This window comes from Acomys russatus, chromosome 1 (genome assembly GCF_903995435.1).
Source record: "Acomys russatus chromosome 1, mAcoRus1.1, whole genome shotgun sequence".
Lineage (NCBI taxonomy): Eukaryota > Metazoa > Chordata > Mammalia > Rodentia > Muridae > Acomys > Acomys russatus.
Window position 1 is genome coordinate 108,578,254 of NC_067137.1, and position 26,822 is coordinate 108,605,075.

Genomic DNA, 26,822 nt, shown 5'->3' on the forward strand with positions numbered 1-26,822 from the left:
TTAATATAACAATACAACAAAAACTTAAGCATATGACCCAAGGCCTCTTGGTTATATGTGACCAGATGAGAGCAGACACAAACCAGCTGGTGTTGCACTTTCTTCAGCTCCTAAAAGAAGGAAAGGACTGGGGGGATGGCTCTGTGTTTGCTGCGCAAGCAAGAGGACCTGAGTTCAGACCCCAGCAACCACACAAAAATACCCATGGTGGCATGCACCTGTAACCGCAGTGTGAGTGGCAGGGTCCCTGCGGTTTGCTGCCTGGCCTGCACATCTGTCCCTCGGTTCTCACAGGAACCTTTACAGAAGCCATTGTCTGCAGACGGTATCATTGGGGCTGACTCCGAAAATATTCTTCACAGCATGGAGAGCTGAGCTTTGATCAATGCTTTGATCCCAGGAGGTGAGTAGATGTGTTCTGTTGCACTGTCCAAATCAATGAGATGTGATTTGCTTTCTCCCCAGATCGGCCATGGATTTGGAACATTCCTTATGTCAAAGCACCTGATACCCATGGGAACATGTGGGTGCCCTCCTGAGACGAAGTGATGTGAAATTTGAATGTAAGATATTAGATGTTCTTGTTTGTACTGAGTGAGCACCAAACCTCTTTGCAAAAGCCAATCTTGGTTATGTGTCTGATGGTCATTGTCAACATTCTTATTTAAAAAGAGGTGTTATTTTCTTAATTCACTTTCTTATGTCCTTGAAATCAAGCTATTAAACTTCATAGAATTTCAAAGTGTGTTTGTGCCCTGAATGAAATTACCAGTCCCCAGCAAGCATGCATGGTGGGGGTGCACCTGTAACCCAGTGTGAGCAATGGGATCTCTGAGTTTCGCTAGCCAGCCTAACCCAAGTGGTGAGTTTGAGGTTCAGTGATGGAGGCAGCTTTCTAAAACAGAGCTTGACTCTGTATTGGGTGTTTCCACTGTCTGTCCAGAGACTTCCTTCCTTCATCTGCTCAGGGAAAGAGCAGGATCATTAGTTCTCTCCACCCTCACAATATTCAATCTTTCTGGACCCCAGGAATCAACCTACCATTGAAGGAGGCTGGAAACCTCTGCCAGGATACCTCCGATCCCTGTGCATTGGTCCTCCAGCTGCAAGACTAATGGGGTGGTAGTACTGCTGCAGGAAGTCTCTGCCAGCACCTGGAAGGTGGGGCCTGGGCCTCCAGTGCACAGCGTGCGCGCAGGCTGAGAAAGGTGTGAGGCTGCTGCCCTGCTCTGCAGTCATTATGCTGATCCTCAAGTCCCCAACTTGCTTTGTCTGCTTGGCATAGGCTGGTCCCCTAGTCACTCCTCTAGAGCAGCAGGGCCCGAAGGCCTGCTTAGTAGAGAGTGGCCTGCAAACAAGCACAGTGGCAACATCAGAGGCCATCCACACCCAAGAGGTCTGCGCTCCAAGTGTCTGCAAACCTGTGCCCCTCTCAGGAGCCTGGGCTCTGCAAAGAACAGGTCTCAGCCACGCCCTATGTGCTTTCCAGACACCGTTGCTAAGACACATAGGAAATAATGAATAAGTGAGAATATGGAGGTTGCAAAAAACGATCAACGATGTCCCATAGCTGCTGGTGTTTCTGAGGAAATAATGCTTCATTATTCAGTTTTCTGCTCAGCTTCCTCAGCTGGAGCAGCCTCTGAGTGAAGCTGAATGGCCCCTTCTGAGTTTTGTTCCCACCTTCTCTCTCCTTGAAGTCTCTCAGAAGCACTGTATGGTGACTTCCTCTCCCAGCTGAGGACTCAGCACCATGTGAAACAGCCAGGCTCTGTTGCCAGCAGACCAATCAGGGAGTGTCCCACACGTGAACGCAAGGAACCACAGCTCGGGAGGCTGCTTTTCCACATACAGAAACTGACTGTGGTTCCTGAGGTCCCCTCTATTTCCTGTGCTAAAGCCCCACTCTACAAGCGAGGAGCCTACACTCCAAGGGAGTTAATAGCAGGATATCCCACAGGAAGCCGTGGCGCAAACTCAGTTCTACCGCCAAGGAAGCTCACACACTCCGTACCACACCATGCCACACGGAGCAAGCTCCGCTTTCCTCTCCTGCAGTAGATGTTAGAGGGTTTCCCTGAATAGAAATTTTAATGTTGTATGGCTTTCAAGTGGGTATGATTTATGTATAAGGCTCGGTGTGCTTGGAATCTTGGATTGATTTTTGCCATGTCTTTCTTTCTTCACAAAAAATTGATTTTCTAAGATAACAGTACTCTCACTAATTAGGAAGCCATTTCTGAATGATCTAGGTGGGGTTTTTTTTAAGGTTTATTTTTATTTATGTGTCTGTGTAAGTATGTCACATGTGTACGGGTACCTGTGGAGGTCAGAAGAGGACACTGGAGTCCTTGGAGGTGGAGTTACAGGAGGCTGTGAGCTGCCTGGCATGGCTGCTGGGAACTGGCTTCCAGTCCTCCACAAGATCAGCCATGCTCCTAACCCCTGCTGCATTTCTGTAGATGGTTTTTAGTTCAGATTAGGAGAGTGCATTCGACTTTCATTACCAAAGAATTATAGCTATAATGGCTTCCTTAAGAACTCAAGAAAGAACTTGAGAACACATACCTTGAAGAACAGCTGGAAATGCAGGTTTGCATAGGCATTCTTTATTTATATTTATAGGATGGCAGTTACATTGATGGACTGATACGGATTGCAAAATGACACAAGTCAATCACTTAGCTTAACTGGATCATATAGCTGAACTGTAGTGTAGGGATGACCCTAAAGTTCTATTGACTGTATACTAAGAGCACAGTATGCATAAGTTAGATCCAATTACACTAGTTTTTGGAAATTATCCTAGTGGCTTGTTCTAAGCAATAGTCTCAGACAAGAGAGTACTGCAAACTACCATTTTTTTTTTCTTTTAAATGCGGCTTTATTTTAACTCACAGGAAGCTGTACTTAACTGCTGTTTCTTTTTATATTTCTGTCAACTAGTATGCTATGATTTAGAAGCATTGCTCATATAAGATTCACACACGTGCTGTTTGCTCCTTGGAAATGCCTGTAGTGACCCAGCATGGAGTGGTGGTCATCTGAGCCCAGGTGTGCCCACTGCACCCTGAGCTTTGCCAGCCACTGAATCCTGACTTCCCAGAACTGTTGCCTGTGTTTCTTTCATCCAGTCTTCCTAATGACCTTATCAAAGAAGCTCTCTGATTTTCATTATAAGCAAAGGAAAAAAAAAAAAAAAAGCAAGCAGATTGTTCATCCAAAATCACATAGCCGGGATTTGAACCCAGACAGTGTAGCTCCCGCACCCTGTTTTGGGCCAGTCAGCAACAGTGACAGGTGTTCCGTGCTCTAGCCAGGGCCAGACTTTGTATACATGAGATGTAACTATACAAGACTGTGTGCTTCCATCCACTGTAATAACAAATTATGGTTGGCATGACAGAACCAACTAGCAGTACATAAACCCAAACACTAAATGCCACATTAGTATGCAGGCCTGAGTTGCTGAATAACTTAAGCCAGCCCCAGCTTCCTGCCGAGTGGGCTCCTTTCTGGTCAGAGTGTGGAAGCCGGAAAACTGCACAGTTGAGTTTATTCTGGTATATTCTCTGACTGAAGCCTGCTGTTTCTGCTTACTTTCTAGAGCAAAGTACAAGGTAGGAAAAATCGGCCCAGATGCTACATGCTAGAGAGAGCAAGACGCAGCTCAGGCAATTAGGTAAACTCAATGGCATGCAAATGGCGGCAAAAACCTCCAAAGCTTCAACATAACCTAAGTCCAGTGTTCTATGGTGTTCGAAGCAGTCTGTCTCAAAGCAGAGCCCAGCTAGTGCATGAAAGGAGTCCTTCCCTTTAGACTTTGCTCCATTGAGACTAGCCTGACAAAGCACTGTCTCCTGTTCACCTTCTAGCAACGTTTTCAAAGAGCTCTCACTAGTTATAAAAAGGGAAACAAACTCCTTTTCATACTCACAAGAAGATGCTGAGGATGAAACAGTACAGGAGAAATGGTGGCATGAGGCATTTGTTGTGTGGGGGTCGGTTTGATTGGGCCTGACTCTATAGACAGCTCCATACTGCAGCACAGATGAGATTCTCCTCAGTGAATTAGAGGGGTTCAAGGTCACCCAGTTAGCTAGTGAACGAGCTGCACCTCATCTCGGGTGATGGATACGCCCTGGCCTAGCCAGCACATGTCCCTTTCTGTGCCCAAGGACACAGATGATGTCACAGTATGTGCATGGCTGTCTGTTCCTAGGTTCTTTAGAAATCCTGACAACTGAATGCTGATTGTGTTCAGATAATTGAGTTTGCTACAATTTAGCAGTCTTTACAATCAGCCGCCATTCTGTAACCTTTTTTCAATATTTTAATGAAAGGATTCATGGGTCAGGGTTCTTCCATAGTTACAGAAACAGGGCTGATGAGTCTCCAGCCGTAAGAGAGACTTTAACTGAGATTCAGCGAGGGTGCCGGAGCCAGAGAGTCCACCATGATGATAAGCCATTATAACCTGAGTGATCTGGAACTAATGTTTCAAACTGAGGGTAGCAACCCATAGTGAACTGTGAAATTCCTGTTCATCAAGTCAGTGTGAAGCCAGCACTTTTGGATGAAATAGAGTTAAAAAAAAAAAAAATTACTTGTATATAACACAGACAGGGTGGTTAGTTGTGTTTGGTTTTTATTTACATACCTGAGTGTTTACAGGATTCTATGTCAAATGTATTCCTTTCTAGGTTTGCTGGCTCACCCACCCTGAGTAGACGGCCACCCTGGTTAAGGCTTGAGAGTTGGCACCCGGGAGGGTGACTCAGCTTCAAGGCATTGGGGACTCATTAGAATTGTCTAGTTCTGTCCCTCCAAGCTGTTGAGACCTCAGGCACGTTCTAATGCCCGCATCCTCCTGTTCTCATCTGTAAAAGTGGGGCTGATACCTGGAGGATTCTAAGGACAGATGGAATGGAACCCTGAGCAGTGACAAAAACTCCATTATGTCCTCCGGTGGTAAGCAAGCCTGGGCTAGGCAGCCTCTAGAGTTCTTAGACCATAGCAACCAGCTCGGAAAAGGAAACCCACGCCTCCTGAAAGCCAACACTCGTCCATAGCCCTGCTTCCAGACTGCTGAACCCCGCTTGCTTCTGGAACATGGGTACATTGAAGAGTCACAGCTGCTGCCAGGGCCACGGGGCCTTTGGATACCCTGAGCAGGGCCTTTGTTCATGGGAAGGCTTGCCTCCAGGCTCAGCCTTGGGAGCTGCTGAGGTCAACATGCTGATCGGCTGGGACAAGAGGCAGCAATGAATTGATGGCTAGTGAAGGAGAAAGTAGAGGTGAGGACCTAAATATGTAAAGAGCAACAGGTTAAGAGCAGATGGATTGGAAATGGTATTGTGCAAATGTCAGGCAAGAGAAGACTGTTGTGACCGGGTTAGTATTGTATAGCATTCTCTACAAGGCATCCTGTATAAACCAAAGACCACTGCATGAAGAGGATATAGTAAGCGTATATTTCCTTACTGCTTCCAAGTGCTTGAAATGACACAGTGATAACTGGGGTTCTCTTGTTGTTGTTGTGGTGGTGGTGGTGGTGGTGGTGGTGGTGGTGGTGGTGGTGGTGGTGGTTTTCTTGTTGTTGTTGATGATGATGATCTTCTTCTTTCTCCTCCTCCTTTTTCTTCTCCTCTTCCTCCTCCTTGTTTTTCAAGACAGGGTTTATCTGTGCAGCCTTGGCTGTCCTATAATTCACTCTGTAGACCAAGCTGGCCTTGAACTCAGAGATCCGCCTGCTTCTGCCTCCCAAGTGCTAGGATTAAAGGCATACACCACCACCACCACCACCACCCTGGCCTAGCTGGTGGTTTTCAATACCTCTATTTTGGCAATCCATAGAATTAACTAGAGCAAAAAGAGGAGCTAAAAAGCACCTTTACCAAACTGAAGCTGTCAGAGCCCTGCACACCTACAGCTGCAGAAGAGCATTTGGTGTGTTCGGGAAAACAGACCATCTGACTGAACCATTTAAAAAAACGTCTCTTGTCTGGTGTGGTGGCACACATCTTTAATCCCAACACTTGGGAGGCAGATGCAGGTGGATCTCTGAGTTCAAGGCCAGCCAGGTTTAGAAATCAAGTACCAGAACAGCCAGAGGTACACAAAGAAATCCTGTCTCAAAGAAACAAAAAAAAAAAAAAAAAAGGAAACAACAACAAAAAAAAAGTCTCTGAGTATACATGAAATAAGCAAAATATTTACATATGATTCACAAGCGATAGGAGAAAAATATCTTAGCAAAATCTTATGAAAATACTACATCCCCATAAATGTTGAGAGTGAAGGCAGCATTGAACTAACAGGAAAATACTTAAAGTAGAAGGAATTGTTAGTGACAAAGATTCCATCACAGAAGAGGAAGCAGGAAGACTGTGAGAGCCAGAGGAAACAAGTATAGTAAGACAGCATTGGCCAAACATGCTGCTGCAGTCGCACACATGAACTGAGTGCCTGGGGCCACAAGGACAAGACTGGAACAAGACCAAGCCTGCCAGAGTCCCAGCATGGACAGGAGAGGACTTCAGGAAGTCCCTCCCCTATCTGAGGGGCTGCAGGGATGGAGTCCCTGAGTCTACCCATCCTCTGGTACATGGATGGTCCCAGACCATGCACATACAGCACCGCTAAATGGGAAATGGAGTCTGTGTGTCTGTGTGTCTGTGTGTCTGTGTGTCTGTCTGTTTAAGAGCACATGAAGTTGGGAGGAAAAAATGGTGGGAGGTTGACTTAGTCCAAACAAATTATATGTAGTTGTGAATATTAAAAAACTCTTAAAGTAAGAATCTAAAAACCAGTAGTCTTGCCATCCAACCATAAGTAGCTTGGAAAAACAAAAAGCAAACTTAAAGAGAAGTAAAAAAAAATAAAAATATAAATGGAATACAGTCCTAAGTAAAAGTTATCTCAAAAATGCCATGCTTTTAAATGTTGATACTTTTTATAGTTTATCCATAAAAATAGTAAATAATAAATTGGTGAAATCCAACATATTAACAGAATAAAGAAAACATAAGACTACTGGGCATGGTGGTGCACGCCTTTAATCCCAGCACTTGGGAGGCAGAGGCAGGTGGATCACTGTGAGTTCAAGGCCAGCCTAGTCTACAAAGCGAGTCCAGGACAGCCAAGGCTACACAGAGAAACTCTGTCTTGAAAAACCAAGAAAAAAAAAGAAAGAAAGAAAGAAAGAAAGAAAGAAAGAAAGAAAGAAAAGAAAACATAAGACTATTGTAGATACAGAGAAAGCATTTGACAAAATTCAACAATCATCTCGGCTTTATTATTTTTTTAAGAGTGAGAGAGAGAAGAAAAAGAACAAACTTCAGAAAAATAAAAATAAAGGGGAGTGTCTTCACCTTCAAAAAGAGCATCTATGGCTGGCCAGTGGTGACATACACCTTTAATTCCAGCACTCTGGCGGGAGGCAGAGGACAAGTAGATCTCTTGAGTTTGAGGTCAGCTTGGTCTACAGAGTTAATTCCATGTCAGCCAGAGCTTCACAGAGAAAGCCTGTTTTGTTTTGTGGGGGTGTTCAGACAAGATTTTTTTTTAAGTGAAGAATGGGAGGAAAGATAGAAGGAGCCAGAACGGTCAAGGACACTACAAAAAGACTAACAGAGTCAACTAACGTGGGCCTATGGGGGCTCACAGAGATAAACCACAAACCAGAGAGCATCCATGGGCTGGACCTAGACTATACATATGAGGCAGATGTGTGTAGTCAACACATGGGTCCCCTAGCAATGGGAGTAGGGGCTGTCTCCGACTCTGTAGCCTGCCCCTGGATCCTTTTCCCTTAGCTGCGCTTCCTTGTGGGAGAGGATGTGCTTAGTCCTGCTTTGACTTGAGGTGCCAGATAGATTGGTACCCCTTGGGTGCCTCCCCTGTCTGAGAAGAAGGAAAGTGTGGAATGGGAGGATGAGGTGTGGGGGTGGGACTGGGAGGAGATGAGTGATTTTTTTTTTTAATTTGAGTGAACCTTTGCTTCAGATGACATAGTTATATACATAGAAACTCCTAGAGAGCCATTACAACCAATCAATAAGCACAGCAAGTTTATAGGATGCAATGGAAAACATGAAAAGATAAAACATTTGAATTTCTATATTCAATACAATCAAGAGAACAAAAAGTTCCTTATGATAAATTCACAAAAGATGTGCAAGATCTCTGTACAGTAACAACTAGGGAGATCTACATAGATGCAGAGATAGGTCTCACTCATGAATCCTCAAAACGCCACTTCTTCCCAAAGCAAGTCAACACAGTCTTAGTGAAGATAGCATAGACTTTTTTCTGTGCCTATGTTAAAAAAAAAAATGTCTGCCTAAAAACCACAGTTCTTTGATTCTTAAAATGGAAACAATTCATTTCATGCAAAGAAATATTGACAAAGAAGAGCTAAGTTGGAGACCTCGCGTTTCATGACTTCAAGACCTGTAAAATTAAATGCTTTTTATTGGCACATAACATCTGGGTAAATGGATAGCAGACAAAATAAGGGATTCCTGAAATGAATGCATTCCTACTTTCCTTCTTGATAAATGGCATTAGACTAAGTAGATACCCTTTTGGGCCAAATGAACCTTAATTAACTCTCACGTGTGCAATAAAGAAATTAACTCTGTACCGTACAGACCAACTATACAAACAAGGGGAGAGAAATGAAAACCATGTACAACCTTGAAAGCAGCAATAATTTCTTAATGCACAAGGGTATCAAACATTACAGAGTGGAAAACTGGAATTTACTAAAGTTAAAAACTTTGGTCAGGCAACATTTTTTAAAACAAGTGGGTATACCATAGATGAAAAAAAAATAGCTGCAAAATATACATCTAAGGAAAAACCTAGATACATAAAACACTACACTTTAATAATTGGGATGTGTGTGTGTGTGTGTGTGTGTGTGTGTGTGTGTGTGTGTGTGTGTGTGTGTTGTATGTGTGCATGTGGAAACCAGAGGTCAGCATTGACTGGAACTCGCTGATTTGGCTGGGGAGGCGTGGCTAGTCAGCCCTGCCTGTCCCTGCCTGCCAGCGAGTGTGGGATTTCAGCTATCCACCACTCTGCCCACCTTTTTATATGTGTTTTGGGGAGCTGACTCAGGCCCTCATGCCTGTGTGATGAGCGCGGAGCACTCAGGCATCTTCCCAGTCCCAAGACCAATTTTTTAAAGTGGGGCCAAATACTACAACCATTTACAAAGAGATACAAATGTCCAATGTACTAGGTATCCAGAAACCACAAAATCCCAATGAGATGAGTTTATATGCCAGTAGACAGCGAGCTTAAAATGCCAAGTATCTGTAGGATGTGGACACTGCAGTGTTGGTTAGTAGCACTACTTTGAAATGATGTCAGCAGGCAGCTTCTTCCAGAGCTAAATAAATCCTTGCCTATGACTCAGCAGTTCACTGCTGGATGTTTGCCCAAGAGATAAGAAACATATCCACAAACAGCTGATACGAATGTCACTGACAGGTTTTTTTTTTTAATTGAATTCATGTTTCCTAACAGTTTTATTTATGATAAATGGAATTTCCCACATTCCTGGTCTCTGTCATAAAGCATGAATAAGATGATGGCATATCCAAACAATGAAGAGCCAATGACATGGTGGCTGAGACATGTAAACACGGATATGCTTCAGAAACACACTTCACACAAAGCATGTAACTATGGTTCTCATGAGTCCGGACACCTGATTAGGCAAAACCAAGTTCTCTAAAGGAGAAATAATCATGGTAGACAAAGACATCAGACTAGTGGTTACCTCTGCAGGAATGTGGGGGAGGATTTGCTAGGAAGATATTGTGAGACCTTTGATCAGTTGGTGGCACTTAGTGATATGGGAGGCAGACAACTGTTTGGCTCCCAAAGATGTACATATTTGTCATAACTCACCTAATGGTACAGTTGCATGTCATTATATACAAATTGTACCCCAAACTCAAGAATGCCTCATCTCTCTCTCTCTCTCTCTCTCTCTCTCTCTCTCTCTCTCTCTCTCTCCTTCCCCCTCCCTCCCTCCCTCCTCCTTTTTCTTCTCTCTCTCTCTCTCTCTCTCTCTCTCTCTCTCTCTCTCTCTCTCTCTCTCCCTCCCTCCCTCTCTCAGTTTTTGAGACAGGGTTTCTCTGTGTGTAGCCATGGAATCACTTTGTAAACCAGATTAGCCTCGAACTCACAGACATCCACCTGCCTCTCCCTCCTGAGTGCTGGGATTAAAGGCATGTGCCACCACCTCCCAGCAATTGGAACTCTTAATAATGACCAGTACTGGGTGGAGATGGGTTGAAAGTGTGCGGATGTCTACAGCCTTTCAAAACGCATCCTACCTGAATGGGTTGATGAGTGGGAAGAGACAGTACAGTACGTGTTTATGCTCGACTCTAGTAAACTGTCAGCTGTAGAACCTAAGTGGTGGTGTGTGGTATCGTAGAACAATTCACGTTTGATGTACTTGACATTTTTCTTAAACTAGTAAAGATAACTGGGATACTCACCCTGGGCCTGTACTCAGTACCCTCTAAAGCTATTCCTCTCCAGGAGACATTAGTAAGATGAACTGCCAGTTACTCTCACGAAAAACATTTGCATCTATTCAACAGAATAGTTCTGTTTCTGGCGAGCATCGTGGGTGGGTCTCCTGGGACCACTCTTTCCAAAGGCAGACAGATTCTATTTAGATCGCGGGTGGCTATGAATCCATTCCTTCACGCAGATATATTCGCTCCCTGTGCAGTCATCAGTGCAGACTGGGTAAACCTCTGGGGACCAGGTGTGGCTAAAGGGCACACAGCGCCCTCTTCTGGCCCCAGAGGGACCCACGCAGACCATCGAGCCTCTCGACTTGCTCTTAGGCAACCACTCTGGGGATCTGCACACCGGGTGGGAGCAGCGCTGCTCCGAGGTTAGCCTTCCGAGCTCTGGGCGAGCGCCAGCGAAGACGAGCGCAGGAGACTGGCCCTGAGGCCAGGAGGCTGGCAGCGGGTGGAATCGCTGCGGTTGGCAGCAGCAGGGCTCCACCTGTTGCAGTGTCTGAGCACTCCCCGCAGAGAAGGCAACGCTGGGCACATACTAATGCTTCCAGCCCCCATTGGGCAGGGTAAGGTTGCTTGAGAAGCGGACCCAGGGGCCATCCTGAACCTACCCCACGGAGCAGGTGCGTTTGGGGAGGGGAGACCTGAGGGTGGCGGCAGCTCCTACGTTCGTTGCAAGTTGGGGGTCTCTGGGTGGGTGCCCCAGAGGTTCTCTGGAGAGTCTTGCTGCTTGCTGGCTTGCATACTGTAGCTAGGAGCACTCGGCGCTGAGCCTTTGACTGCGCAAGAACCACGAAGCCGATTGTCTAATGAAACCCGGGTGGAAGAGATGGAACTCTTCTGGCTGCTGTCCTTGTCCGGCTCTCCGGGAGCAGGGCTGGCAGGGCGGACACGTGGCGACAGAGAACGCCGAGTGCAGGGCCTAGAGGCTCTGGTTAGGGGGAAGTCAAGGAAGACTGCTTGGGAGGATGCTCCTAACTTCCTTCGCTGTTTCAACCTCCCCCTCTGCTCTCCTCCCCATAGCGGCCCTCCCTCGTGCTGCCGCGGAGCTTGTGTGCCTGGCGGAGATCCGAGCCCGCGGATCTGGCTCTTCTCACTGTCCCTGCTTCCGTGTGCCTGTCCCAACCTGGTTCCAGCCTCTAAGCCCCGGCGATTCTGGAAGATAGAGGCCCGGCAGGACATCTTCACTAATACACAACACCTGGAGAGGCACGGAAGACAGCGGACAGCCTGTGCCCCAGCCATCACAGACTAGAAAGCGATGGTCCAAGGAACGCGAACCTTGATGCTCAGTTTACCCGCTGGTTCTCTCTTGACACACGACCTTTTCTTCAAGATGAATTCAAGTTCTCTGGAGTTTGCCTTGAAGGTGCGCCACGCCCCCTCCCCAATCTGAGCAGGATTAGGAGCCCGGGTGAATCCCAGGCGCCTGCACCCTAGTACCAAGCCAAAGCTGACTCCGCGCCCCGATTCTCTGGTCTTCAGCCTTAAGGAGAACTCCAGAACGGACGGGGGAGGCGGCGGCGACAAAGCGGATTCGAAACCACGAGTCCAGGCGGACGTGGGGAGCTGGCTCCACAGGAACCGTGATCCACGCCGCCTCCGGGAGCGCGCGGCGGGCATGGGCTAACGGGCACCCAGAGCCGGCTAAGGGTCGGCGGAGCCGGATCCTCCCAGGGGCGTGGGCACGGGTCCGCGAGCACCGGGCCCCACGGGGTTGTCCTCCCGTGCCATGGCCGGCCGCGGTTGCGGCTGCAGCCCGGGCCACCTGAATGAGGACAACGCGCGCTTCCTGCTGCTCGCGGGGCTTCTTGTGCTTTACCTGCTGGGCGGCGCCGCCGTCTTCTCCGCGCTGGAGCTGGCTCACGAGCTGCAGGCCAAGCAGCGCTGGGAAGAGCGCCTGGCCAACTTCAGCCGTGGCCACAACCTGAGCCGCGAAGAGCTGCGAGGCTTCCTCCGCCACTACGAGGAAGCCACCAGGGCGGGCATCCGCGTGGACAGCGTGCGCCCTCGCTGGGACTTCACCGGCGCCTTCTACTTCGTGGGCACAGTGGTGTCTACCATAGGTAAGTGAGCAGGCTGGTCACTCTTCAGTGGCTCTACTTCCTGGGCCTTCGCAGGACCCAGCATCTCATCCTTGGGCGCCGGGGTGTTGCACCAAAGGATCCCTTTGTGGCTGACCAACAGGTGTGAATGGATCCCAAACACAGCGAGGAGCTTATTGGAATTACCCCAGACCAGAACCAGGCTCGGTTTGTTAACCAGTCGCCAGGAATGTGAGTGGTTCTTAAATTGGAGAAGCGCTTTTGTAGACAGCCAGTCTGAATCAGGAGACAGGGCTGAGTCCGTGGATTGGAGTCTGGCGGGGCGGGGGGATTTACACAGAGATAGAAAGCTAGGGACGCTTTTTCTGAGTGATGACTGCACAAGCCACTGCTCAAAGGAAAACCATGGTTTCAAACTTACAGAGACCCCCTCAGCATTCCTACCTGGAAAGAGGGAGAAATGTAAAATAGGGCTCAAAGAATAGGGTGTGTTTCCTGCGGGAAGAACCAGGAGGAAAGTGGCCCCCGAGTCTAGCCAGTTTGAGTTCCTATGGTTTGGGCTAGGGACTAAAAGGGCACCCAATGCATTCTGGGGCAGAGGGGACTTGAATCCAGAAGTTCCTGAGCTGGCTTGAGCTTAGACTAGGGGAAGGACTGCTAGGAAGGCCCGGTGGCGGATGAAATGGAGCAGAGATAAGACGTTACAACTATGCAGATGAATCATAGTTCATATTCTTAATATGAATATATCATATTCATAATAAATAAATAAATAAATAAAAAGTTAGAACTGAGCAGCTGACCCCCTGGAAATTTTGAGAAGGGTGTAGTGGGCTACCATCGGTGACGCCTTTATTCCCCTACAGAATGAGATGGGAAATGGAGGATTTGTGCAGCACACGCCCGCCCCCCAAGACTGCTCACCATTAATGTGTAGCTGAGTAGTGAGTGGGTTGGGGAAAGTAATATAGAAGTCCTGGAGAAAGAGGCCTGTGGCAGGGGAGGGGCTCTGAAAGGCTAGAGGAAGAAAGGAAGTGGCACAGAAGCCACTGCCCGCGACCTCATGGCAGCAGCTGCACGTGTGTGCTGGGCACTCAGCAGCCAGGGCCCCTGTGCTCTCTAGAAGTGTTTGCAGGTGGCATGGGTGATAGGTGAGCCACCTTGAGGTGTCATGCAGCGGTGGCAGCGGCAGAGGTGGGGGACGTGGGGTATGTGGGGGGTGGACGGCGTTCTATCAGGAGCCTCAAACTATAGACCTGATTTGCCTAGAAAGATTAGCCAGGAACCCGTGACTTCAGCTGGCCAGTGAATGGCAAGGCAAAAAAAAAAAAAAAAAAGACCGGCATGACTAGGGACACAGGTGCTGTACTCAAGTGTTTCGAGCCTGGTGACCCAGCTCACAAGCCCATGTTGTTCTATCTTTTTTTCTCCGAGGTTCACTGTTGGTCATTTAGAAAGAGGAACTATTTTCATTTCTGCAGTTTCACAGTTCAGGCTTTTCTGAGTGCTTTCTTGCCCGGTGCCTGTGCTTAGAGCATCTTTTCCCACCCAGAGCCTGCAAGGATGAGAGGCTCTCCATTTCCAGGCACAGCAGGAGTTCCAGCTGCACTTTAAGATGTTTTTCTCTGGGAACAATGGCAGGTGCACCTTAGAGTTCTAGCTGAGGAGCAAGAGCTGCCAGTGAGAGTTTGTGCCCACTCAAGGGAGGGCAAGAGGCTCACTCCTTTGAGAGCTGCCTTCTAAAACTTCACAGCGATGCGGAGACTGGCCGTTCTGAAAAGCTGGAATCTCGTCAGTTACTCATTTCCTACCTGGAAACTTTCAGGACTGTGGTATCAGATTCCTGTCCAGGACACAGCTCTCGCTCTCACTACCCCACATCCCAGTCCTGTGTTCACCTGAACCTGTTGCATCTGGACTCCTGCATAGTAATATAAACATTAATAGTAATATATATTATATGTGATATTATATTAATATTAATATTCAATAATTGTTCTTTTAAAATTCTGAAATCTAGCCTGTTATCTCTTCCTTTCCCCACCTTTCTCTGTGAAGAAGAGACGGGTTTGATGTGGCTGTTGCCCAAATAATTCTTCAGGTCCCATGGAAAGTGGTTTTCTTTTCAAAGAAGACTGGTCCAATAGCCAAGTAGTGAAAAACTAAATTCTATGTTTTCTTTAAGGAAACTTAAAGTTGTCTTGTTATGATACAAAGGAAACACGCTATTTCTTGCCCTGTGGCTCTGGGGCTTCTGATCTCTACAGCCCTCCCCTAAGGTCTTCCCAGGCATGAGCCTTCTGTCTTTCTGTCCTTTCTGGTCCCCTCTTACTGTCTCTTTTTTTGCTCTGTATTCAAAAGTGGCATGACAGCTCCTGTTTCTTTTCGCTTACTCTAACTTAACCTATTACTCAGAGTCTCCAAACTACGGACAGTTCCAGGAGGATGCCAGCCACCATCAACCCTGACCCCTTCAAAGCACAGAGAGAAAGGAGGAAGCATGTGATCAGTGTGTGACTTCTTCAGACTCTGGGAAAGATACTACTGAGTTCAGGCACCCAAAGAAGCACCTGTCAGAAGGACACCACTCTCTTTCCCCCCTCCCTAGCACTCTGGTCTCCCCTCCCCACCACCACCGTTTCCCCTCCCCCTTTTCTAGCCCTATGTTTCCTTCTGAATTGTCAGGCATGGTGCATCTCCCCTTTATCCTGAGAGCCATCTTTAGAAGCCTGATTAGTATTCCATAGTGTATATGTACCACAGTTTCTTTATCCATTCTTCTACTGATGGACACTTAGGCTGTTTCCATGTTCTGGCTATTATGAATAAGGCTGCTATGAACATGGTTGAGCAAATTTTCTTGTTGTGTGCTGGAGCATCTTCTGGGTATATTCCAAGGAGTGGAATAGCTGGGTCTTGAGGAAGCCCTATTCCCAGTTTTCTGAGATAGCACCAGATAGATTTCCAAAGTGGCTGTACTAGTTTGCATTCCCACCAGCAATGAAGGAGTGTTCATTTCTCCCCACATCCTCGCCAGCATGTGGTGTCACTTGAATTTTTGATCTTAGCTATTCTGATGGATGTGAGATGGAATCTCAGAGTTGTTTTGATTTGCATTTCCCTGATGACTAAGGAGGTTGAGCATTTCTTTAAGTGTTTCTCAGCCATTTGATATTCCTCTGTTGAGAATTCTCTGTTTAGTTTTAAGCCCCATTTCTCAATTGGGTTATTTGGTTTGGTGGTGTTTAATTTCTTGAGTTCTTTATGTATCTTGGATATTAGACCTTTGTCAGATGTAGGGTTAGTGAAGATCTTTTCCCAGTCTGTAGGCTGTCGCTTTGTTCTCTTGACAGTGTCTCCTGCCTTACAGAAGCTTCTCAGCCTCATGAGGTCTCATTTATTTAAAGGTTGACATTAAGGCCTGGGCCGTTGGTGTTCTAAGGGGCATGTCCCACGAAAGCCTTCACTTACCAGGAAACTGGGACAGAGGGGAGGACATCCTATTGGGACTCTAAATGAGAGAAGCATGGGAGAATAGCAAAGTAGAAGGATCCAGAGGGTCCTAGAAACCTACAAGTAGAACATTATGATAGACAGATTTGGGCCCAGGGGTCCCGCTCAAACTAAGGCACCAGCCAAGGACAATACCCCTACCCAGATCTAGCCAATGGTCAGAACATTCTCCACAGTTGAGTGGAGAGTGGGATATGACTTTCTCATGTACTCTGGTGCCTCACATTTGACCATGTCCCCTGGAGAGGGAGACCTGGTGGCACTCAGAGGAAGGACAGCAGGTTACCAAGAAGAGACTTGATACCCTATGAGCACATACAGGGGGAGGTAATCTCCCTCAGGAACAGTCATAGGGGAGGGGAATAATGGGAAAATGGGAGGGAGGGAAGAATGGGAGGATACAAGGGATGGGATAAACATTGAGATGTAACAAGAATAAATTAATAAAAAATAAATAAAAATTAAAAAAAAATTTTAAAAGCCTGATTAACTCTTGGGGTTCTTAGTCTGATCATGCCTGCATTTCTTTTGTTGATCTCCTTTCCTTGGGGGATAGAGGATGCTGGTAATCAGTAAACCAGAGATCATAAATGAGCATAACATGGGGTGCGGGGCATTGGGGGAGCAGCTGAGCCCTGGAGAGAGCAGCCCCACCACAGGCATTCTCTATCTAACTTTAAGACCATGCTAGCCAGACAGCTGTGAGGACGTGAAGTCCCCGCCCCAGATGAACTTGGGTACCAGGAGAGAGAATTCTGGCCTTCCTTCCCTTGGGACAGGATGACAGGAAGCTCTTGCCACTTTTGCCGCCTCTTGGTGTTGCAGGTCACTCTAATCTAGTTCACGAAGAATTCTCGGTCACCCTGAGATAGGGAAATGCATTCTCTCAGCCCTTCTGACTATCACAACACCTCTTTAGCCCTGTGCACACACCACTCTGCTTTTTCCGTCCTTTAATGTGATGTCATATGTGCCCTCTTGAGACTTACATGTGTGTCCATGAATGTGGAATCATGTGACTGCCCTCTGAGGGCTAAACACAGCATGTATGTACACACTTAGCTCTTACAGAAACCCCATAGCGCTGGCCACACTCTGCCTTGAGAAGTAGGGGGTCCCGAACTTAGGGAGCTTCTACGATGGGTTGGAAGTTACTTAGCTGAAGGTAAGGTAGAGCTCCCTTTCAAGGTGACACTTAGAACTGTCCCCTGAGCCTCTTCTTCCTTGGAGGCCCATTTTTCTAGGAGGAGTTGGTCCTCCGTTGAATACCATGTCCCTTTTCCTCAGTTGTGATGGTTTTAAGGAGCCCTAAAATGATGATTGATGATGCTGCTGCTGCTGCTGCTGATGATGACGATGACGACAACGATGACAACAGCAGATCGCAGGGAAGTTTGTGAATCCCAGTGTCTGCCAATTCAGGACAAGGTTTGAGTGAAATCTGCCATGTAACAAAAGACTGACACCTCCCAGCATCATGGTTCCCAGTCCCCACCATATTACCATGATGGTGGGCAATATCTGTCCTTCTACCACTGTCTCCCCACAGATCCCAGAGTCACTTCCTGATGCTTCCTGTCAGTTCTTGGTACACTGGTACCCAGTGTTTCTGTGTCTTGGGATTTCCCTTGGCTTAAGCAGCTGTTAGATATCATGGTGACACTGAACCAATGACCTGACCGTTGAAGTGGCTTTCAAACTGCCTGAGGAGTTCGTGGGGTTCTCTGTCCTATGTTAAGGTCATTCTTCAAGGCTAAGGGCTCCCTTCCCTTGTGATGAGATGGCAGGAAGCTTCTCTCTCTCTCTCTCTCTCTCTCTCTCTCTCTCTCTCTCTCTCTCTCTCTCTCTCCTCTCTCTCTCTCTCTCTCTCTCTCTCTCTCTCTCTCTCTCTCTCTCTCTCTCTCACACACACACACACACACACACACACACACACACACAACACACACACACACAAGGGAGAGACAGAGACAGAGAAAATCAATTGGATGAAATTTTTTTATTCAAGTACCTTCTTACTGATTTGAATATGTGGTGTAGAAAAAAATACTTATTTGATTGACAGAGTATTTTTCCTAGTTTTTCACAATTCACATCCTTTCCGTGGCTAAGATAAATATTCCCGCCCATTCTCTATGTAGCTGTTTAACTCATTTCAAATGTTATTCAAAAAGATTGCTTTTTAAAGGTTCTGTGAGGTTGGCTCTGTAATTATGCTTTGATTTATTGCTAAAATTATCACATAATGATCAGAGGATGTGCATGTTGTACAATTCTCTGCTTTCTTCTTTGAACATTTCTCTGTGTCCCAGAACCTGTATATATTCGAGCCAGTTTTCCTCTTAGATCGCACATTTCTGGAGCTGGAAGGAACATTGACCCCCTAACCAGCCTTTAATTCTCATAAGCACATGAATGACAGTGTTTTACTATGTTTCCAGGCATATACATCCATCAGACTTTTTGCCAGTAACTCCATCACTGGCATAGCGTTGCTATTGTCATAAATGCTAACTTTGTTCCCTCTTCATGCTGCATGCAATGGGCCATTTTAAACATCTAAACATGGAGTTAAAGTTCTGTGTCGGGTGAGCAAATGTTTGTTGACTTTTAAACCACCACTCTAGTTGGAATCATCAGTAGTTTTTGTTTGTTTGGTTGGTTGGTTCGTTGGTTTTGGTTTTTTGAGACAGAGTTTCTCTATGTAACCCTGGCTATCCTGGACTTGTTTTGTAGACCAGCCTGGCTTCAAACTCACAGAGATCCACCTGCTGCTGCCTTCTAGCATGCTGGAATCAAAGATGTATACCACCATGCCCAGCTGAGTAATTTTTTATTTAAGTAACCACTTAGCATGTTTTTGTACTTTTATTTTTAATGAGCTCCGTATTTTTCTATGTTTATGAAAACTTGGCACATTTCCTATTTGGTTTCTTTTCTATTGTCCTTCTTTATTCTATCCATGCCTGGTTTTCTCTTTAATGTTGATTTTCTACTCTGGCAGGTGAGTTCTTCTTTTGGTCATTCTAAGAATGATCAAGACAGAACTCACTACCCAAGGCCAAAAGCCATCTCTACCACTATTCTTCATGTTTGTAGATAAAACCGAGATGCCTTTTCCCGGACAATGCAGAGCCTCTTGGCCACCATCCCCAGCTTCCAGCCTCCCAAGTCCTTGTCTCACACTCTTCAGAAAAACCATTTCCAAACCTTCCTGGGATCCTCATATCTAGTAGCTGAGAGTCCACCCTTTCCTGACCTTCCTCATCACGCCCCTAAGGACCCTCATCATCACCATCATCTCTCGCCTCTCTTCCTCCTCCTCCTCCTCCTTCCTGTTACCCAGCTGTATTCCTAGTCCTTTCTGTTCTCTTCATTTTGAGACAGAGCCTTGTTAAATCGCTCAAGCTGAACTAGAAATCACTGTAGCCTAGTCTGGCCTTCGTCTTGATTCTTGTCTTGGCCTCCTGAGTAGCTGGGATTACAGTCCTGTGCCACCAGACCCTTCCTTCCTTCCTTCCTTCCTTCCTTCCTTCCTTCCTGACTTCGTCCTTTCCTTTCTCCCTTCATCCCTCCTTCCCTCTCTCCCTTCTTTCCTTCATTTCTTAGTTTTTGAGACAGGATCTTACTCTGTAGTCCAGGCTCTTGGAATTTGTTATGTGGTCCAGGCGAGCCTCAAACTTGCAGCAAACTTTTCTGCCTTAGTCTCCCAAGTGCTGGAACTGTAGGCATACACTGTGGGGCCCAGGAAGAATGTTTCTTTCTCCACAGCTCCATCTCGCCTCCAGCTCCTTCCTTCTTGTGCCTCCACACCAGTGGCCTTCCCTGGTCTTTTACTCAGCATCATTAGATTTGTCTCAAGCTTTGCTTCTGCTTTCAAAATGGAAAGTAACGCAAGAAAATGAACCTTCAGGAGAGTTACTTTTCCTGCGCAGTCTGGAACTAATGCCCCATTTAGCATTGAGTGAAGCAGGAGAAAAAGAGACAACAGCTGTGCATGCACCTGCTGATTCTGTACCCAAGCCTGGGGCCTCTCCTGTACTTACACCTGCACTGGCACCTCAGCCTTCGGGCAACATTGCTCCCTTCCACTGCCTACAGTGCCAGTCTTTGTGCTTGTAGTTACAAAGGAGGAAAAATAATGACAAGGTGAGCAGTTTCAGGTGGCACTGGGTTTGCCTGCAGCAAGAAATGCCAGCAGCAGCAGCAGAGGCCCACGGGAATGTGTTTTTTAACACCAGAAGTGCCGAGGCCTGTGTCCAGAGCTGCACTACAGTCCCAGGAGGCCATCAGCTTGGCAGAGCCTTCTGCCTTTGTCCTCCACATCACCATCCTCAACACTTCCAATGTTCGCCTTCGTCATCATCGCACAGGTGGTTGGAATGGAATCTTACTGTAGATTTGATTGGCATTCCGTAATGGCAGGTAATGCTGAGGAACATTTTGTGTTTTTAATGGCCATCTGTGTAGCTCGTGTGTATGTGTGTATTACGTCAAGGGCTTTACTGTGTAGTCCAAGCTAGCCATGAACTCACAATTCTACCACCTCATCTCCCAAGTACTGGGGATATAGGTGTGCATCGCCACAGCTGACGCTGTGCAGACTTTTTTGAAACAAATATCTATTTGCATCCCTTGCCTGTTTTCAACTGGGTTATCTATCCTCGTACTAGAAACTGTAAATGTGTTGTGCATGGTTTAGATTCAAGGCCCTCATCAAATAGGATGCGTATATTGGCTGTCTTTTCTCTCACTTCTAAGTGACTCTGGAAACACAAAGAAAGTGTAAATTGTGCTACCGTCCAATATATCTGTTTTAAAACGTTGTTTCATTATGATTATTATTGTTGTTGTTGTTATTATTATTATTATTATTATTTCATGTGTATGGGCATTTTGCCTGCTCATATGGCTGTACACTACCTGCTTGCATCGCCTGCAGAGTCCAGAAGGGGCATCTGGACACCCTCCGAACTGGAATAACTAGTGGGCGCTAGGAATCGAACCTGGGTCCTCTGGAAAAGCAATCCGTGCTCTTGATGGCAGAGCCATCTCTGAAGCCTCTATATTGTTTTCCTTTGTTGTGTATGCTGTTACTGATGGCTAAGAAGCCGTTGTCTAATTCAGGTCATGAAGAATTGTGCCTGTTTTCTTCTGGTGATTTGTAGTTTTGCTCTTACCTTCCGGTTGCCAGTCCATTTTGAGTTAACACTTGCATATGGCATGAGATGTCAATCTACCCTCATCCACAAGTGGAAGTTCACAAGTTCCAGAAACATTTACTGGAAAGACTGTCACTGTCATCCCCCACCCCACCCACACACCACTGTCAGAAATCAATTGACTACAAATGTGAGGGTTGATTTCTGGACTGTATTTTTTTTTTTCTGTCAACGTATAGGTTCTCTTTATGCCAGTGCCTTGGGTATGGAGACTTTGTAGTAGGTTATGAAATTAGGAAGGGGGAGGTCTCTCCCTAGCATTGTTCTTCTTTCTTAAAACTATTCTTAGCCTTTCTGAGTTCCTTAAACATCCATGAGAAATCTGAGATCATCTTGTTCCTTTCTGTAGAGAAACCCTGTGCTGTCTGTAGCTGGGTACTATTTCCTTCCATTCGGCAACGTGGTGTTTTCCAGTCTGTGACTATTAGCTGCTCCTCTCTTTTATTCAGATTTTTTTTTCCCTCCATGGTGTTTTGCAGTCTTCAGAGTGTGTGCTTTACTTTTTTTTTTTTTTTTTTTTTTTGGTTAATTTCTTTTCAATTATTTTATCCTTAATAATACCCCTTGCTTAATTTTCTTTGGATTTACTTTAATGCAGATGTACAGGAGCGGACTTGGCTTTTGCATCATCAGCTTCATTTTGAATTCTGTGAACTTGCTGTGCTCATGTATCTGTTCTCTTCACATTTTAGTGGTTTCCTATACAGGAGATTGTAGCATTTTAAATAGAGATCGTTTTAATTATCTTTTTCCAGTCTGGAAATTTTATATCTTTAATTTCACGCCTGACTGGCGTCTTGAGCACAGCGCTGAACGGAGATGATGAGAATGGGCATCTTACTTCATCCTTCTCTTGGGAGGAAAACTTCGGTTTTCCACCACTGACTTGTTGGTTCTAGAGCTGCCCTTCCTGGGGAGCTGAGCTTCCTTTCCACTCTGTTTTTTTTTTTAACAATAAAGGGAGTTGGTGTTTAGCTGAACTGTTTTGTGCCTCTGGTAAGAGAGCCTTGTGATTCTCCCCTTTATACCATGCATTAGCAACTTCTAAGCCATCATAGCCATCTTGGGTTCCCACAATAAATACCACTTGGTCAGGCTATAAAAGCCTTTTCTATGATTGGGCCTTTGGTTTATAGGGCATACTTTATAGTAGATTTCTGCATCTCTAGCCAAAGAGATGCATGCACATCTGTTTCTTCTCTTGTGATGTATGTGTCTTGCCTTGGTATCTGGATAGTACTATTGAATGAGTTGAGAAGTGTTTTTCCTATAGTTCTATCTTCCTGAGGTCTCGTGAGTTCCACAGCTGCAGTATAAATGTCCAATAATTTCTTATTATTTGCCACTATAGTAGCCAAGTCACTTTAATTGTAATTATAAATATATATGTGCATGTGGGAACTAGTCATTTTTATAATGTTTAGACATGACTAGTCTCTTTTTAATAACTAAAAAATTAAACACAACATATTTTTATCATATTCTTTCCCATTTCCCAACGTCTCCCAGGCCCTCCCCACCTCCCCACCTCCCTACCCACCCAACTTGATGCTAATTCTCTTTCTGCAAAAAAAAATAAAAAAAACCAACACAAATCAAAAACTATTTTAACAACTAAATAAACGAAAGGAAGAAAGAAAATCAATAAGACAAAAAAGGGAAGAAAGAAAGGAAAACAAAGAAGAGAAAAAGCACACACATACATACACACAAACACACAAAACATGGAGTCTGCTTTGTGTTGGCCAACCACTGCTGGGTGTGGGTGCTGCCCTAGAGTGTGGTTGATAGACCCAGAGATACTCCTTTGGAGAAAATTGATTTCTGTCCTTGTTCAGCAGGTTTCAATTACTAGTAGATTCTTAGGGCTGGAACCTGTGTCCACTTGGCCTTCCCAGGGCTGGAATTTTGTCTGGTTTCAACCTGTACAGTTCTTGAGCGTGTCATCACAGTCGCACGTGCGAGTTTGTATGTGAATCAGTCATGCTGAGTCTGAAAGATGCTGCTTCCTTAGAGTCATGCATCACTTCTGACTCTTCGACTCCTTCTACCTTCTCTTCGGCATAGATCCAAGAGCCTTGAAAGGGTTTCATGAAGACATTCCATTTAGGGCTGAGTTCTTCAAAGTCTCTCAGTCTCTGTACATTGTCCAGTTGTGCGTCTTCTGCAGAAGCTTCTCTGAAGAGACATGAAAGAAGCACTGACCTATGGAAATAGCAGCACGTCTTTAGGAGGTATTGTGATGCTATGTTCCTTGTAGTGGTAGTCCGTTCCCCACTAAACCCATGACCTACCTAGTCTCTGGTTCTTGGTCACTTTGGCATGTACAGGTTCCATCTCAAGGAGTGCACCTTAGATCTTAAAAAACCAAACTAAGCCAACAACAACAACAAAACCCTGGTTAGTTACTCCTACAACATTTGTGCCATTATTGGACCAGAATATCTTACAGACGTGTCTCTGTTGTATGTCAAAGAGTTTATAGCTAGATGATATTGTGATGATTGCTTTTCTTCTTATGTAGTGTGAAAAGTACCTTTTAGCACCATGAAAGTTAGTCAATAGGAGGGAAGCTTCTAGTTGGGCACCAGCTAGATTTCTTCATATTTAATGACTTAACTAATCAGTGCCTTCAGCCATATCGCCTTACCATTAGGTGATTGAAAGTAACCAATGACTTTGACAATAGCCTATGAAGTTTGCAAGGGCCTATGGAGCCCCTTTAGCCACAACTCAACAAGATGTAATCCATTCCTGGCACTGGAGGTTTTATTTGGTGGTAGAAGATTTTGTATCCTTCATTATATGGTGACTCCAGTTAAATTCCTTTCATAGTTCAGGCAGCCTCTGCAGTGTATGTTTCCATATGGCTTTTCAAAGAGCCTTTAGTGTTAGTGTCACTCCTTATATTTTCTACTTTATCCCATTCTACCACTTCCTTCCCCCACTCAGCCCTCCTTATTCTAGTCCTCCTGTATCTTTCCATCACACTATATTCTTATTTCCCCTTCCTTGGATGAGCCCCTCCTTCTCCGTGATCCCTTACAAGCTCCCTAGCCTCTGCAGTTATTTAGACTGGAATATACATATCTAAATCTCAAAAGTTAAAAGCCATATATAAAAGAAAACAGGCAATAATTGTCTTTGGGGTCTGTGCTATCTCATCCAGGATGATTGTGTCTAGCTCCATCCATTTACCTGCAAACTTTATAATGTCATTTTAATTAAAAAGCCGAACAATATTCCACTGTGTAAATGTATGTCATTTTTATTATCCATTCATTACTTCATAGACAGCTAGGTTGTTTCAGTTTCTGAATATTATGACTAGAGCAGTGATGAATGTGGATAAGCAAGTATCTCTGTAGCAGGATGTGGAGTCCTTTGGGTGTTTGTCCAAGAGTTTTATAGCTGGGCTTGTGGTACACCTATTTTCAGCTTTTTGAGGAAGTGCCACACTGATTTCCATAGTAGCTATACAAGTTTACATGCTCACCAGCAATGAATATGTGTTTCCTTAATCTTCATCTGCATGTGCTGTCTGTCATTTCTTATATCAATCTTGGCTACTCTGACAGGGTAAGATGAAATCTCAAAGTGGTTTTCACTTCCATTTCCCTGATGACTAAGGATGTTGAACATTTTTAAAGTGTTTCTCAACTATTTGTGTTTCATCTTTTGAGAATTCTGTTTCGTTTTATATCACGTTTTTAATTGGGTTTTTTTCTTGATACTCAGGGTTTTCCCCCAGTTCTTTATGTACTTTGATACTAGCTCTCTATCAGACCATGAGTATTGAGCAATGGTTATTTGTTTCTGGTGGGTTCTCTCTCTCTCTCTCTCTCTCTCTCTCTCTCTCTCTCTCTCTCTCTCTCTCTGTGTGTGTGTGTGTGTGTGTGTGTGTGTGTGTGTGTGTGTGTGTGTGTGTGTGTGTGTGTTCTGGGATTGTTTGTTCCTTGTGTTCTCTTTAGTGCTGCAAAACTTCTCTTTAGACTGTTTTCCTTCTTGTGCCTTCTGTAGAGATGGCTTTTGCAGCAGAAATTGCTTAAATCTGCTTTTATTGTAAAATGTTTTTCTTTCTCTGTCTACTGTGATTGGTAGTTTTTCTGGGTATAGAAGTCTGGGCTGGCATCCATGGTCTCTTAGAGCTTGTAGAACATTCATCTAGGCCCTTTTGTCATTCAAAGTCTTCACTGAAAAGTCAGGAAGACCTGACTTTTTATGTCACTTCATTTTTTCCCCTTGTAGCTTTTAATACCCTTGCTTTGTTCTGTACATTTAGAGTTTTAATTATTATATGTCAGGAAAAGTTTCATTTCCAGTTCTGTCTATATGGTGTTCTATAGGCCTCTTATACCTTGATAAGAATCTCACTCTCTCTCTCTTTAGATTAGGGAAGTTTTCTTCTATGATGCTGTTAAAAATATTTCCATGCCTTTGACCTTAGTATCTTCTCCTTCCTGTATCCCTCTTGTTCACAGGTTTGGTCTTTTTATAGGTGTCCCAGATTTCCTGGATGTTTTGTGCATTAAATTTCTTAGATTTTACATTTTCTTTGACTGAGTTATTCATTTTTTCTACCTTGTTTTCAATACCTGAACTCTCTTTTTCATACTTTTTAGTCTGTTGGTGAGGCTTACCTCTGAGGTTTCTGTTTGATATCCTGAGTTTTTCATTTTCAGTTTGGATATTCTTTATTGATATGATGTCCTCCTTAAATTCTACCTTCATGACTTGAATTGTTTTCATTATTTCACTCAGTTGTTTATTTGTATTTCCATGGTATTCATTAAATAGCTATTCGTATCCTCTTTAAGGTTTTCAAACATATTTATAATTGCTATTCTGAAGTCCTGGATGTTTTGTACATTATATTTCTTAGAGTTTACATTTTCTTTGGCTGAGTTACTCAATTCAGCTAAATTGCCTTTTTCAGGGCCTAACACAATAGGGTTGCTGGCTTCTGGGTGAGGCATATTGTCTTAATTGTTCATGTTTCTATTTTTGTGCTGGGATCTAGACATCTTAAATGATAGCGTTTGGAGTGTTTCTTGGTATAGACATCTGGTTGGGTTATTTTTGTCATATGTCATCTTTGCTGGGTGTGTGTTCCATTCTTTGGTTTCTGTTACCCACTGTGGTTCCTAGTCAAGTATGGTAGCTTTGGGGTCCCTGGTAGAGAGATGCTTGGTGGGTCATCAGGGAATCACAAAAGAATGGGGATCGGCTAGAAGAACGGGCTGAGAATGACTGTAGAGACTTTGGGTCACCAGGAGGCCAAGTCCCAAGGGAATGGAGGTAGACTGGGAAGAGGGTGCCAGGCAGGCAGGCTGCAGCAGGGGTAAGGGTAAGTCTGGAGAATCTGGACAGGAAGACAGGAAGGACAGGAAGGAAGATGAAGGTCCCCTCCTGGAAACCCAGCCTAGTGTGGCAGCTGTGGATCCCTGAGAGAGAGGTTCTGCCGGTCAGCAGAGTCACTGGGA

The 26,822-nt window shown here is 45.2% G+C and overlaps 2 protein-coding genes across 5 annotated transcripts in view; both read left to right on the forward strand.

Annotated features, from left to right (window-relative positions):
- Tdp1 (tyrosyl-DNA phosphodiesterase 1) overlaps positions 1–1,755 on the forward strand; it is a 75,589-nt gene extending 73,834 nt beyond the window's left edge. For 2 of the 4 annotated variants that reach the window (XM_051150419.1, XM_051150434.1), the window contains one exon: positions 466–599. In XM_051150419.1, coding sequence (XP_051006376.1) covers positions 466–539 — 74 coding nt within the window. In that variant the 3' untranslated portion in view covers positions 540–599. Of the gene's footprint in view, positions 1–465; positions 600–1,029; positions 1,139–1,737 lie in introns of those variants that run through there. The other 2 variants (XM_051150428.1, XM_051150422.1) reach the window with 2 other exon arrangements.
- Positions 1,756–12,197: 10,442 nt separating this feature from the next.
- Positions 12,198–26,822, forward strand: part of Kcnk13 (potassium two pore domain channel subfamily K member 13) — a 90,040-nt gene continuing 75,415 nt past the window's right edge. The window contains exon 1 of the mRNA XM_051150453.1: positions 12,198–12,625. Within this exon, the coding sequence (XP_051006410.1) occupies positions 12,292–12,625 (334 nt within the window). The 5' untranslated portion in view covers positions 12,198–12,291. The remainder of the gene's footprint in view (positions 12,626–26,822) is intronic.